At 37.1% G+C, this 16,381-nt stretch overlaps 1 protein-coding gene across 1 annotated transcript in view; it reads left to right on the top strand.

The window, feature by feature from the left end:
* Positions 1–656: 656 nt before the first annotated feature.
* LOC140167636 (uncharacterized) overlaps positions 657–16,381 on the top strand; it is a 77,558-nt gene continuing 61,833 nt past the window's right edge. The window contains exons 1-6 of the mRNA XM_072190932.1: positions 657–1,206; positions 5,656–5,855; positions 6,614–6,788; positions 8,057–8,123; positions 10,999–11,092; positions 12,284–12,404. Of these exons, the coding sequence (XP_072047033.1) occupies positions 5,658–5,855; positions 6,614–6,788; positions 8,057–8,123; positions 10,999–11,092; positions 12,284–12,404 (655 nt within the window). The 5' untranslated portion in view covers positions 657–1,206; positions 5,656–5,657. The remainder of the gene's footprint in view (positions 1,207–5,655; positions 5,856–6,613; positions 6,789–8,056; positions 8,124–10,998; positions 11,093–12,283; positions 12,405–16,381) is intronic.

Raw genomic sequence — 16,381 nt, 5'->3', positions numbered from 1 at the left:
GTTTGGCGGAGATCAGACACCGTACTTTCCCCCCAGCTTGCCCTCCTATTGAGGCAAACCCCCAAAATTAAATATTACTTGGGTATCAAGCTAACAGAGGGCGTACGGTGACTGAACAGATCAGGAAAATCTATCAATTGTGCACACAATCGAAGTTTTAAATGCAAAGGTAATAGGGGGTAATCATGCGCAATGGCAAGTGGATGGAATGACCAAATTCAGCGGGACCTGGGGATGCAAAGACACAAGTAGCGGACAGAACTGAATGGAGGAGACTTACTCCACAGGAGGTAAGGTGACACAACGTCCTGTGTAGCTATAGTCAAGTCAATTTGTTGAAGACATGTTTATTGGCAAGACATGTCGCAAAGAGCACACCAAGACACCATTTACTAGCGTTAGAATGCTTACAACAACGCATTATTCAAATATCTGGTGTTCCAGAACGTAATTTAAATTTCACTATATGAAACAAATTAATCTGCAAGAATTTTTTTGAAAATAAAACATTAAAAAAAATAAAAAATCACGAATTGCCCTTTTAATTAAGAAAAAACGAAATTTAAAAAAGAAAGCGGAATTAAAAAAAATGGAAGACATGGATGAAATAGAGAAAGCGAGAAAGAAAGAGAGAAAGATAGAAGGAAACAAGAAAGAAAGGGAGAGAGATATAAAGAAACAGAGAAGAAAAGAAAATTCAAGAAAGAAAGGGAGGAAAAGAGAATGAATGAAAGAAAGTTGAATTGGAAAGAAAGTGTCACTTTTGATCCGGCCCCGCCTACTTCGATACTTTTTTGACCAATCACAATTCGCTACTTTTGGACAGCCCGTCTCCAATTAAAGCTGCTGCGTAGGCGGAGATCCCGCGGTTTTAAATCTGGTAGTGAATGGAATTTTGACACTTCAATTCAAGGTCGATCGCTGAATGCAGGGAGGGAAATCCGAGATCAGCCATTTTGGAGAAAAGCATACATCTACCGAGTACTAGGCCTACAAACATTCGAAAATAGCCGTATTTTTGCTGTACACACCTTTGAAAAATTCAATCTATTCTTGTTCATGTGTTAAACGTATCTGCACTCCACTTCTTCGTACTCGTTGTGTCCTCCATCTGAGACTTACTTAGTACAATACATGCTTAAGCTTACCACCCAAAAATTCGTCACATTATATACACGTCATAACCATGTGACTGAGCGCCAAACGGTAAGCTTAATAATACTTATTTTATAAATTAATTGTCAAATGCCAGGATGTAACATTGTTATTTAAAACGTTCATCATGATTCAGTCCATGAGTCAGCATGCATGGAAGCTCATGGTCTGATGGACATGTAGTCCGAATAATCAAATCAGACCCAGAACAAAATATTAATTTCTGACATGATCGTGTCCTGGGTCTGAACTGTTTCCATGCAAAATCTTGATGGCAAATTGGACAAAAGAAGCACATATGGTTCTACGTGATAGTAAGACTCGCCATGATGTACAAAATCAACTGTGGGCTGTGGCTTAGTGGACGTCGACTGGGAACCATACCTGACCCGACCAACACGACAACTGAAACGCACTCATCCATTTTCTTTTCTACAACCAAGAACCAGAACGACCATCTACTCAGACAGCTTTTTCCCCTGGACTGTTAAGCATTGGAATAATTTACCCCATCACACATTAGACGCTCCGAACTCAAAAATATTTAAATCAAGGCTCCATGACCTTTTGACGACACCGACACTACAAGTTAACTGCAGGTCATCCACCTCTGACGTGATGCGGGAACCCGCTTTGTTGGAGTATTGAACCAGAACCAGAACCAGACAGCTTTTTAATCCCTATTCATGTTACATCAGGAAAGTTGAGAAAGATCAACTTCCCTGGTTACATGAATCACACTAAATTGTAAACCATCCTTCTTATCACTCTGATACTTGAGTGTTTGGACAAGCGGAGCGGTATTTGTCTACCTCTCTGTTTGTAAACAGATTAGAAGGTCAAAATTGTCATCCTCGCCGAATAGGAAAGTCAGCGTAATAGTACGGCACTAAATGGACATGGTCACTAAATACAGCAGGCCAATTAGATCATAAATGTATAAAGAATAGAAGTAAACCTTACCTTAGCTACAATGTACATGCATGACATGTAGCTCTATTAAATTCAGTCAGTGATTTAAAGGCCCATTGATTGAGGTGCTAATCCAGACGATGGTAAAAATCATCAAAATTCAGATTTTGATACCTTTGTTATTTCATTGTCATTATGTGCTAACATTAGTGCCGTACTATTACGCTGACTTTCGTATTCGGCGAGGAGGACGATTTCGACCTCCTGGTTTGTTTACAAACAGAAAGGTAGACAAAAGACCGTTCCGCTTGTCCAAACACTCAAGTATCAGAAGGATGGTCCACAATAGCGTAATTCACGTAACATGAATAGGGATTAATAAAAAGCTGTCACGTAGAACCATGTGCTTCTATTGTCCAATTTGCCATCAAGATTTCATATGGAAACAGTTCAGACCCAGAACAGGATCATGTCAGAAATTAATATTTTGTTCTGGGTCTGATTATTCGGACTAGGTCACTACTAAATTAGATCATAAATGTATAAAGGGGCCATTCTTCGGTCACATGTGTGACATAAGTAGGGGTATTTCACACTAATGCTCCTGTGCCTGCTTTATAAATAAAACAAATTACCCCATATCTTTTGCATGATAGTTACACTAATGTCTGTACTTTTCACAAATATTTTAATTTTTTTCTTACATTGTCTTATTTTCGTGCCAGGGGTCAACAAAGGGTCGGTCACGTGTGTGACATCAGACGGATGCAAGTTTTTGGATTTTAAAATTCATTTCTAAATTTCTGTGAATGTTAAAGGACCTACACATTCATACCAAATGTAGTAAAGCATTGATATCTTGCAATTACAATGACACACACATTGACAAGAAACATTCATGCCTAGATGTGTTAATTGACGGTTTGATACTAAACATTTGGTAACGTGTGTGACATTTGGTTTTGTTCGTCTGAATGTCACACACGTTACCAAATTTTTGGGTGAACAATTTAAGTATTTTATAAAAGCAAATTTGTTTCCAAATTTATTTATTATATGCCCTATAACCAACTAAATGTATTTTTTAGGGAAAAACAGTGGTGTCATGTCAACAATCACTTCATACAAACCTTCGATTAAAACTGAAATAACCGGATGGTGACACAGAAATCCATATTCTTAGGGGTAGGGGTAAAACATGTGTCAGTTTTTGCTCTTATATAAGAATATTTCAGGTGATATTGAGCTAAAACTTTGTGTTTAGGTTCATTTTGTGATCAACTTTTATATGGCAACTACAAATCAGGTACAAATTACATGTTTGGATATTTTTCTTCCATAAAGTCCATTTTTAGCCTATTTTTGTGTACATTTTGTACGATCAAGGTTTTATCACATTTGTGAGGACACAACCACAAAATGATACCATAGCAGCAAGGTATCAAGAATGTTGGTACTTATTTTGGTGTCAGTGGATAGAGGAGACCCATAGCTATACATTGATACCAAAAATCAACATCATAGGGTGCTCATAATGGAATTCCATTGCGGAGTTTGTACGTCACACACGTTACCAAACTTGTCACACACGTGACCCCGGTCACGTGTGTGACTTGTTAATTACCATGAATTACGTAAAAACTAACAATAATAATTTCCATTTAGGAAGCTGGAATGGAGGGTATAATCAGTCTACCTTTTGACATAAAATATGAAGTTCAGTTGATAAAATCTTTTCTGATGGTAAAAACAATTGCATGTTTTTGGTCACGTGTGTGACATACAAAACCAATTAATTTGTTTCGTTTATTACGCGATTGTTGTGGTTTGAAAAAAATTTCAACTGTTCTGATTTGTTTTAGTGGCGTCATAACAGCATATTTTTCAGGAAATTAAAAAAACACAATTATAAAAAGTTAAACTGCAGTAAGTGTTAAAATGGCCCAAAAAGCTTACTTTTAGACCCAAAATTACCAATTATGTTAATTTATGCAAATTAGGATGTTCCACGATTAATTTTTCATGAAAATTACAGTTCTTAAAACTTTGAACTGTACTTATCACAAAAAAGTTTGAAAATAAATGATACCTACAATTTGATTTTTTCCAAATTAGTTTCATTTTCTGAAGAATGGCCCAAAGAATAGAAGTAAACCTTACCTTAGCTTAGTCCGAATAATCAGACCCAGAACTAAATATTACTGACATGATCATGTTCTGGGTCTGAACTGTTTCCATTCGATCTCTTGATGCCAAATTGGACAAAAGAAGCACATGGTCCTACTTCACAGTTTTTTAATCCCCTATTCATGTTGCGTGAATCACTCTATTGTGGACCATCCTTTTGATACTTGAGTATTTGGACAAGCAGAACAGTTTTGACAGGCCCTTTGTCTACCTCTCTGTTTGTAATCAAACGAGGAGGTCGAAATTGTCCTCCTCTGCGAATACAAAAGGCAGCGTAATAATACGGCACTAACCTTACATGTAGCTACATGTATGACATATTAAAATTTAAATTCAGTCAGTGATTTAAAGGCCCATTGATTGAGACGATGGTAAAAATCATCAAAATTCAGATGTTGATACCTTTGTTATTTCATTGTCATAAATGTGCTAACATATGTCATGTACATGATTGTAGCACAGGTAAATAATTATTTTTTCCCTGCAATGAATCGCGTCCTAATATTCCGTTGGTGAGTGACGGGCGATTGGTATTTCACCAAGCTTCACCAATAAAGTAGCTCGCGTTTCCGAACGCAAGAAAAGGAGTCCTATAGCTGATTGGCTAGAAACCGATCACTAGATCGCTCAGTGACAAACTCAGATGTAGAGTGGGCTATGCTTGTTCTTTTCATGTATGATTAAATTCTCAAACAGTTGAATATATCACATTTTAATTAGACTGCGGAACTCAGTCCTCAATGATAGTCAGTCACTTATCTTTTGGTCGTTATATGACTATCATTTGAGGACTGAATTCTTACCATACATCTTCCGAGGTGCAGTTTCAGACAATAGCTTGGGATTATTGGGGCAGAGGTTATCTTTGAATTCTTTCATGACCACCCGCACCGAAGCATAGTCAAGCCTGTCAAGGACACTCGGCGTGAATTGAAAGACCATGTCACTCGCCACAAAAGAATGTCAAAGGTCATAGACACCAATTTGGTGTACTTCCGCGCCTCGGAAAATGATATTTAAGGTTTAGGACTACATTATAATATCGTACACAGCGTTGTGAGTCGGTAAATTACTGGTTAATTTACATGGTAAATTACCGGTAATTTACCACCATCTTAATTTACCACATGTGATAAAATAGGGTATAAGTAAAATATGAAATGAAAGATTTTTTTACTAAAACTTCTAATAATATTGTTTTTATTTGTTTGTTTTATATTTGAGGTTCAAGGCTTAGCGCAGCACTTACAATATACATGTGTCTTATTTCCAATTTTATAGATTTTGTCCGCTAAATTACTGCTTGGTACTACATTGGTAGGTTCTCTGAGTACGGTATTCAATCTATCAAAACAAAATAAAGTGAAATTTCTGGTTTGATTTTCCCAAGAAATCCCTCAGACATGATGGAAGAGAATGGTGAGGTTTTATGCAGTTTGAAAGGTGACTTGAATTACAATAAATTGCCCTGCACTACTGGTGAGAAAACATCTCGTGGATGGGAGACAGGTGAACTACAAGTTGTACGAAGAGCAAAGAATGGAAATGTCGAGTTTGATTGTATCATAAAGCACAAGGGATCCCATCACATTTCAAAAACGGTAAGTTAACTCAATTTGGAGTTCATTATTAATGGCACTAGTATAATAAATAAACCCCATGGACATAAACAACGATCATGCCCTGGGGTAGGTCATTTTTACTCAGGGGCGTACCGGGGACACGAGCTAATGGGGTAAAATTTCCAAATCGTTCCGCTGACCCGCTACTAAAACGAAAATGTGCAATTTTAATGCTGAAGTAAATGGGTCAAAATTAGGGGCTGGCATTTTCTTCGGAAGGGGGGTCACAAATATACTGGGGGGGGGTCATAGTATTTTCAGATCAAAAATAGGGGGGTTATAAGTTTTTTAACACCCAAAATAGGGGGGGTTATAGAATTATTTAGGGCTGGTGACTTAAAATTTTGTGACCCCCCTTCCGAAGAAAATGCCAGCCCCTTAGGACAGTTCATTTGTGGTCTAAAACGGGGCCATTGAAGGAAGATCTATGCAAATTACTTGCTTCACTTTTGGTCAATTTTGTCCCATTGTTTTGAACCGGGACTGTCCGGGGGGACTTGCTCCCGGTTGTTATGCATCTGGAGCCATTTTATATCAATTCCAGCGATCTGCATGAGACAAGAAAAACCTGAAATTTTGAGCTTCTTTTACCGCATTTTGTTTTCCGGCAAGAGTAACTTTCGAAATTGGGGGGTGGGTTGGATGCACAGATAAATGATCACATCATAATCTTGACTACAATATCATGCTACATTTTATGCGTTTACGCTTTTTTCTTCATCATTTGGTATTTCTAGCTGTTGACGAATCGTGTCCTTGGTGGAGTCGTACCAAAGCCTTCCAATCCATCTCGCTGCACTATAAAACTCAAGACTCCTGAGAGTGGCTTTGTGATAATCAACAAAGCTAACACGGAAGATGTACAGCTTCTGATAATCATTGTGGATGAGATCAAGAGAACATTCCACAAAGGTAAGCAGCAGGGTTGATGATTTATTTGATTTTTTTAAAACAAATTAAAAAAAATGGATTTTTTTAAATTTAAATCATATTTTTTTTATTTAAATCAATTTTTTTTTAAATTTCTTTAATTCCAAGAACTACTATACCCTATAATAAATTCAAAAGAGACCATGCGCAATCCTATCAGGTATTTGCAAAAATTCAAAACGTGTTTTTACATGTGAAAATTTGAAAGAAAAAATTTGGCAAAATTCATGGGGGAAAACCTGTTGAATTCTTCACCTTGAAAATGAATTTTTAGCAATAGATAAAGTGACATCATTGGGGTATTTAATTGTATCCAAAAGTTGTAGACACATCAGGAATGAAGTAAAACCGTCAATAGAGGTTATCCACTTTACTCATGTGTGACTTCTAACAAAAGGCACTGGTTCTCGTAGTATTCCACATTCAAACCAATTCAATGTACGACCTCTGAGTTACCTGCATGACTTTGGTGGGCTATTTTGAAACAGTGATGGTTGCACATGCAGGTACATGTACTTCTTTTGAAAGTCCTAAGCAAGGTATAACAGTCACTGATAGGATATGCAGCTTATGGAGAAATTAAGTTACATTGATCAAAAATGGAAAAAAATTGAAAAAATCAAACAACCCTGGTAAGCAGTGCACAGTCTTTGTAAAAATCCTAAAACTTGTGTCCAAGTATGTGTATTTTGCATGTTCAGTGGCATATCAGGGTCAGTTGTCTGAGGATAAAGACACATAAATTCCTGGTGGGCGTCATTTTGGTCCTGCATCACTGTGATAAGTGCGCATGAAACATGTATATACTGTTTTAATTGTACACCAGTTATTTTAACCCAAAATTAAGGTGCATTTGTGTTTACCTGTCTAATTTTCAATGTATACATAGTACACTATTTGGGGAGAGGGTAGGGGGGTTGAAATTTTCTTTTTGGGGAGTCTTGGGGAGTTGAAATTTCTTTGTGGGGTGTGTATAACCAAACCAACTCATTTTGGGGTTTCAACTCCCCCCCCCGTCTCCTCCCACTCCCCAAGACCAAACCGGTAAGACATGGGGTAGGTTACCCCACCTGTACCTCAGTTTGTCACTATCGTGTGGGAGTGGTAAGTCATCATCATCAATACATGACTGTACCTTTAAAACACTCTAGTATACTTGGTAGGAATTTGATAACAAATAATTCAAAATCGAATTGCAACTTTTTCCTTGTGTCAACTGGGTCTTAGTTAATTTTAAAATTTCATTCCAGAAACCTTACCATCAAATGGAGATTCAACCATAAACCTGGAAGAAAATTCAACATCAGCACACCAGAGGTATGTTTGTTGAAAAACTTAAATTTTGATAATTTGTATCATCATTTTATTCATTATCATAATTTAGATCAGCCTTTTGGGTGATACAATACATATTTGTGTATTGTCATCGAAATGCCTGGATAACTACAATATTTAACAAATTGTATGCACAGATGATGTGCATGAGCGTCAAGCCTTGAAATAAGCGTACTGGAGCCAGAACCAGGAGCAATTTGATTTTGAATGTTGCGCCTGCTTTGCTGGGATTTTACAAGAACCAGAAGCAATATAGAAATAGGAGCAATTTTCAAATAGTAAAACCGTACTAGAATGCGGTGAATAGGGACGCTGCACAGCGATATTGCTGCTATTGACCACATACCAAATTAATATTTCTCGACTGGACTCGAACCCAAGACTGCATTGTACTTTTTTTCAAGGTTGTACCAAGCACGTCCAGAGCATGTTCAAGAGACAATACCAGGCATTTATCATGAGGGCTACCATGCTGGTATCATGAATACTTGGATAAACTCTTTTGTTAATATTGCTAACAGGGTATTCTTGTGATGAGTTTATAAATATCGCCCTAGGAACTTTAGAGTTTAACTGATACCATGAGGTTTTATAAACCTCTACCTGATAAAGTATGTCTGTGTACTGTAATACATCCGATCGTATGCCGAGGCATTGAATATGTAGTAAAAGGCAGGTCCGATAAAATCCGAAGATATGACCAAATTGATGGTTGAAGGCGGAAAAATCCGCCAAAAGAAGATGGCCATATGCATATGTGTGCATTGTACTTGCATACTCCCTAGAAAACTTCAAAAATTCTCAACAAAACTCAAAAAATATTGCAAATTTGTAATACAAAATGTTATCATCATATTGGCCTTTTTATCAAAATAGCCCTTCGGAAATTGCTTGAATTTATTCATACATCAACCCATTTATTTTCTACAATACAGTATGAATTCTTGGGAATATGAGAGTTGTGAAATGATCTTCTTCATGCAGGGTTTTGTTTTGAAATTTGTTGTACAGATAGTTTTTTATTGTTCAGTTACTTGGGATGTTTCGGAAACGCCTCAAAATATTGCCGTCAAACATTCCCGTATATCAAGAGATGGCGCTATTTTTGGGGTAGGGAAATATCTCTGTGCGCGGGGGTTAATAGGGACAAAAATGAGAAAAGTTTGAAATCTCATTTTTTCTCTTTTGGCTAACACTTATTTTTTCTATTTCCCCAAGTTGAAAGAGCAATTACATGTAAACAGTGTTTAGAAAATGGTTCGGCACATGTGAAAGAATAAATTTAGGACACAGGGTGCCCAAAATAAAATTATCTAAAAAAAAGCTCTGAAAAACAAAACAGGGTGGTCAAAACTTTCCTCCCATAATTTTTCAGAATGATTTTTAAAATATTTTCCAGTAAATGTCATCTAATCCAGGGTGAATAGGAACACCCTTACCACCCTTAACCCACCACGCCTACCACCCTACCCCTCCACCCTTACCCCACTACCAGCACCACCCTACCACACCCTTATATCGCCACGTCTGCCACGTAACTTTATTTGCATTTGAATATCATGCCTTACCAATCAATATAATAGGTACTTGGGAAGTGAAACCATGTGCAGAGCTGCAAAAATGGGTGGTTGTATTCAAATGAGTATATTTTGAGTTTGCTGTGAGCAATTGCAACAATTCTTTTTTTATTTAGACATGTAGAATTTGCTCCTTCCAATGATGTTTTCATTTTAAGCAGATTCCTTTCAGAGGTCTAGTTTATACAGCCCCTCAAACATGAGTTTACTTTTTGACTGAGCTTGTACCATCCCCACCACCCTAACCCTACCACTCTCATCAACCCTACTGCCCTACCCCACCCCACCCTACCATGTCCAAGCCACTGCCTGACCCCACTACCCCACACCCTACCCAGCACTCCATCATCCTACCCTACCCTACCCCACTCCACTACCCACCACCCTATCCACTACCTTATTCACTACCCCTACCACCATGATACCCCTCTTATACCCCACCACAGCCTGACCCCACTACCACACCACCCTACTCTACCCAACCACTACCCTACCACCCAGTCAGTCTGATATAAATAATAATATTGAATGGCTTATTTCGTGTGATACAAGAATCTATTGCTCTGATAGAAAAATATTGCACTTGTCTTAGACTGATATAATATTTTCTATTCTTGTGCAATATATTCTTTTAAAATCATACCATCAAGTACATGTAGTTTCCCATGTTTACATTTGATAGGTGCCCTAATTTACTGACATGATATATCTGCATAACAACCCAATTGTTTCCTAACAATCATGATGGTTCAAAAACAGGCTGCAAAGCCGGTATTCCTGCATTGAAACACAGGTTTCACTGAGATTTGTCACTCCAAAGAATACAGAGCAAATTTGGCATCCCCCCAAAAGTGTGCAATTTTGACAACATTTGGTGCATTTTATGAAAAGTTCATGTACCGGTAGGTATATTATTATGGGTCATAAAATTTACTTCTAAATAGGTATAGAGAATGTGAGAATACCAGAATCTGCATGGTACATCCCTGCAAGGTACAAAATTTGTAGTGTCTTTAAATTGTGTGCAATGTATACTGTAAAAATGGAAATTTTCCTGCGGGTAATTTTCACGCTCTTTCAATTTAGGATTCTAAGTTTCCATACATTGAACTATGCACAAAAGGAATATATTTGCAGGTTGTTATTTTTACTGTTGCTGATTAGAATGCGAGAAGCACAAAAATAAACGTAGCGCGAAATTTTCCACTTTTACAGTACATTGAACTTCTATTTGATAAAAAATAATAAAATATGTGGTTTGTAACTTCTCTCATTATCAGTACGACTATGAAGAAATCTGGAAAAAGGAAATCCAAGTCATGTAAATCTGACAACACATCAGGAGAAGGGGAGGACACAGTGAAGAAGACATGTGTAAGTAGGGCAAATAAAAAAATTATAATTGAAAAACAGACACCCCTACTTGTAAGTACAGGGGTAGCGCTAGGTTGCTTTTTTTGGGTCCCGGACTTGCCAAAATAAGAGTTCGGACCCCCTGTTTTTCAATTTTCTGTAAGTTAAGGGGGCCCTGCAGACCCCCAGTTTTTCAATCTAGCACTATTGCAGACATACCATTTATGCTGCATTTGTTCAACTCGGACTCACCAAACTGTACTCCGGACCCCCTACTGTTTAATTTTCTGCAAGTTCAGGGGTCCCTGCGGACACTGGAGTGTTTAGTTCTAGCGCTACCCCTGCTTGTAAAACATGTACATCGGGGACATCTGTGTGTAGTAGGGGTGTGTGTAGCATCTGTCTGGGACTATCCAACCACGACTATGATATGTATTATGTAGCTATGCATGTGTGGATATGTCCCCACTTTGCTGGGAAAAATCATATGTGTGTATCCCCAGTTTAAGTATGGAATCAGATATGTGTAATTGATTGATTCTGTACTATGCAATAGGGGATTTCACCCCCACGTGTCTCACTAATGCCTTTAGCGCCCTCTAGGGGGGTTATATAGCGCCATTAGCATACATTTTGTAGTAAGAAAATTGAGATATCCCCATTGGCAGGCGTATCCCCAGTTTATTGGGATGGGATGGAAATGTATTCCTGTTTCACACATTTTACAAACGCACACACATAAACCCCCACCCCCACACCGATAGCTAAATGTAGTTACTTGTTACAAGCTTCTCACCACAGTCAGACTGAGTACAAAGTACCGATGCGGACGCACACATTGTGCCGACTTTGAAGGCACGCATACCTGCAGCAGAGACGCAGCACTTCGCACTATTTACGCGTTGTATACGCGCACATTGTCACTTTGTACTTCAGAGTGGACAAACTGTATAAATTGCCGTACTATTGCTGTTGCAAAAAACTTGTACAAACAATAATTTGTAAACAAACAATAAATTGTTGGAACTATAGGGCAGCCATTTCACAAATTCTCATTGGATTTGCCCACTGACTGATGAGCACTCCTTTGCATTCGCCAGCTACTCTGAAACTTTGGGACATTACTGGATAGTGTCTGTCTATGATTAAAACACAATATCCTTGTGATTCACGGTATGATATTTGTAAATATTTTCACCCATTATTTTACAGAGAAAACCTCTCAATGATGTGAAGAACATCTCCAATCAGAGACCATCAACTCAGAATCTGAATGGAGTGTCATCAATAGATCAAGATTTTGAGAATCAACCAACAACATCCAGGGAACCAGGTGAGACAAGTGATGCCTGCCTCTCAAGTAAATATGCAGTATCTGGTAATAAATAACACAATATTTAGTGCATGTTTACTTGGAGACTGGTGTTTTTTAATTTTTTTAATCAGTCTGCTCACAAGTTCAATTAGCTAATCCAGTTGAAATCCATACACCCCCTATGGAAAACATGACCTTAATCTCCCATGCAGGGAGTGTGAAATTCAAATGGAATCTGCACATCCTGTGAGAGATTAAGGTCACATCTTCCAGACTGGTTATTCAACTGGAATAGCCCATTGCATAGCATTTCTATTTGGGAAACAGGTTTAATTGCCTTTGACTCATGCAGTCAGCATCCAAAGAAAAATGTAGTATCTACTAGTAATGAACAAAGCAGATACTTTCTCTTACTTTTAAAAGAATCTTGAGTTGTTTTACATGTATTCATAAAGTTCATTCAAGTGCCTTTTAACTCTTTCCACCCAGTGTCGACTGCAGACGACAAGTTTCATTATTTAAAAAAAAAAATTCCAGAATTGTACATTTTCATGACTATATTTGGAATCGGTATGACAAATGCATTAAAATGAGTACAAACAAGCCTAGTATTGGTTCAGTGGCTCTTAAGAAAGCTCTTGATTTTCATGTTATGTATTCATAAAATTCATGCTTTTTAACTCTCCACTTTGGTGTTGAATATAAAAAAAATCAGAAATTCCAGAATTGTAAATTTTCATGACCTCATTTGGAATCGGCATGACAAATAACATTAAACTGAGTACAAACAAGCCTAGTATTGGTTTGAAAGCTCTTGATTTACATGTTATGTATTCATAAAGTTCACACAAGTACTTTTTAACTCTTCCCTGCCGGTGTTGAATGCAGACGCCAAATGTTTCAATTTTTTTTTAATTAAACAAATTTCAGAATTGTAAATTTTTATCACCATATTTGGAATTGGCATGACAAATGCATGAAAATGAGTACAAACAAGCCTAGTTATAGGTTAAGTGGTTCTTAAGAAAGCTCTTGATATTTTGAGAAATTATCGCAAAACTTGGACTTTTTATGTTGAAGCCTATGGCTAGCACACAGAGCATTAAGCAAGAATAACAGATTGCTTTCATGTTCACGCATGGTATGGTTAGTTATATAGATCTGTGGTACCATTTACATACCTTACATGCCAAAAGTCAAATTTGATATGTTATGTTTGGGAAAATCACTGAACTCTATATGCTGCATGGTATATTGCAAATTTCTTACAGTAGGTATAGAAATATGACCTTTTTGTAGAAGTTATTGAAGGAAAAATAAAAAAGGACCTTTACCCATAAAAACAAACATGTACTAAAACATTCTGAACCCGTACAACTTTGTAAAATTTGATCTTCGTCAGCTCCTAACATATATGCTAAGTTTGCAGCAGTCTTATCCAAAGAGTACCAACTCAAACTTGACCAGTGCTTAACGCTATGGTCACATTTTTTAAAAGATTCAGAAATAACAACAATAAACAAGTTAAATTGGGCTAATTAATCTAGTTGAAATCCATACACCCCCTGGAAGACATAACCTTAATCTCTACACAGGGGGTGTAGATTTTAATTGGAGTTGCCCATTTAGGTAACCCATCTTCTCTGGGTAACCCCATTTGAAATTCACACTCCCTGTGTGGATGATTAAGGTTATGTCTTCCATAGGGGATGTATGGATTTCAACAAGAGTACCCCATTGTGGAGGTGAGCAGATAGCCAATAATGCCTGCACTGTGAAACCTCACCACTTTAAAAAACGCTCTACTTTGATTCAGGGTTGTTTGATTTAAATCACGCCGATTTAAATCACTGATTTAAATCGTGATTTAAATCACTTGATTTTTTTTAAAATCACTGATTTAAATCAACTTTTTCATTGTTTACCATTTTTGATAAATGTAAGTTAATTTCTTGCTTAAATTGACTGTTTTTCTTCATTCTGAATGCTTCTACAACTTCTGGATACAATTAAAATACCTCTATGATGTCACTCTATCTATTGCTAAAAATTCATCTTCAAGGTTTGTTCCCCATGATTTTACCAAATTTTTTCTTTGAAATTTTCACATGTAAAAACATGTTTTGATTTTTTGTATATACCTGGTAGGATTGTGCATATGACTAGCATTCCACTGGTACTCTTTTGACTTTATCATGGGGTATAGCAGTTCTTGGAATAAAAAAAATAAAAAAAATCGATTTAAATAAAAAAATTCTGATTTTTTAAATTAAAAAAAAAAATCAACAACCCTGCTTTGATCAATCACTATCCTTTGATAGCTCATGATCCTAACTCCAACCCTAAACCTAACCTTACCCTTACCCAAACTTTCAGACTAGTGAACCCTTTTTTGGACTAGGGTACTTTTTTTGGACTACAAATTAAATGTGGCTAATCTAATTTTGGGGCTAGCGAACCTTAAGACTATAGTGAACCTTAGGAGTTGGGACTTGCCTATGATGGGGGTCGACTGTATGTAAGGATTGAGTTAGCGAACTCAAAAATAGCGCGAATAGCATACATAAATGAGAGTTTGCGTGTAAGCGCTGACAAGTTGAGTGCTCCGTGTATGCACAGATAAGTGATGTCGCCAGGTCCAAACGCTGTACCGGGGTCAGTTGAATTCAAGTACGCTTAGAGGGCACAGACGTGGAACATTCCAATATATGTGTTATTAATCTATGAGACTAGCAGTCATTCTCCTTAAACAACTTAAGTTGCACAATATAAGTTCAATTCCAACTAGTTTGTTTTAAATGAGACGTAATTTCATGACCGTGGCATTGCTATTGTTAGCTGCTTCCAAAATACTATGATTTTTAAGGGTTTTTTTTCCCGGGGGGGCCACTCTATACATATGTGTTGTCATCACCGAGCAGAAATCCACGGAAAGGGTACTTTTTTCACGATAGTCGCGGTCCGCACGGACCGTGAATAGGGTAGCTATTTCATGCTATTTTGGGAAAAAGGGTATACATTTCAACACAGGTCAGCGTTTAGGGTATGGATTTCACGGACATGAGGTCGACGATTAAAGGTATGGATTTGGAGGACATGAAGGGCCGGTTTATTGACCACCTTTTCTGGCATTTCTGGTCAGTGAAAAGGGTAACTTTTTTATGGCGGTCGGTGAAAACAGTGCCTAAATATTAGTGGTCAGTAAAAAGCCTCCCTTTTTTACAAGAAGGTCAGTGATTAGGGTAGGTATTTTCATATGCTCGAGATCCGTGTTTAGGGTGTGAAATTTGAGGGTCTGCTTGATGATGACAACACATAAAAGCATATAAGTGGCCCCCCTGGGTTTTTTTTAAGTCTCCAAGTGTGTATGGTGAATTATGAAATTAGCCAAATGTTTGTTTTATTGAGAACATTGAAATTAGGAGAAAAAGACTGTTTCTAAAAAATTGAAAATGAGAAGAAATTGACTCTGAACAGGAAATGACCTTGAACAATGTCAGCATTGATATAACAATAATAGGGATGCATAGTACATTTCATTGGAAACTTATTTTTAGATTTTCTATTGTACATGTATTAAAGTCATTACATTGTTATCGTATTTCATATTGTCAAAAAATAAGATGATGCAAACACTAAGTTGAATTTCGCAATATTTGTTTGGCTGGTTTGCATGTATATTTTCTACCAGATTTGATCCAATCAGGCTAAAGTCGACAAAAATGAAACTGAGATATAGGCAAAAACTGAAGAGAAAAAACAATAAAAAACATAAGAAAATGGGTATATAAAACTTAAAAGGGTTCATGATTTTGCATAAGTATGCAAGAGACAAGAGGATTCAACATCAGTTATACTGATGAGCATGTTAGTAATGGTAGTAACTCAATTTTCAAAATTTCCGACTTTGGCCCGAGGGGATCAGATTGGGTCACTCACATGTTGGAGATTTCATATTGTTAAAGGTGACGCTAATTCTAAAGTTGACAATTATT

The sequence above is a fragment of the Amphiura filiformis genome, chromosome 13 (assembly GCF_039555335.1).
Source record: "Amphiura filiformis chromosome 13, Afil_fr2py, whole genome shotgun sequence".
Taxonomy (NCBI): Eukaryota; Metazoa; Echinodermata; class Ophiuroidea; order Amphilepidida; family Amphiuridae; genus Amphiura; species Amphiura filiformis.
The sequence above is the reverse complement of the archived record's forward strand: the minus strand, read 5'-3'. Positions and strand labels throughout refer to the sequence as shown.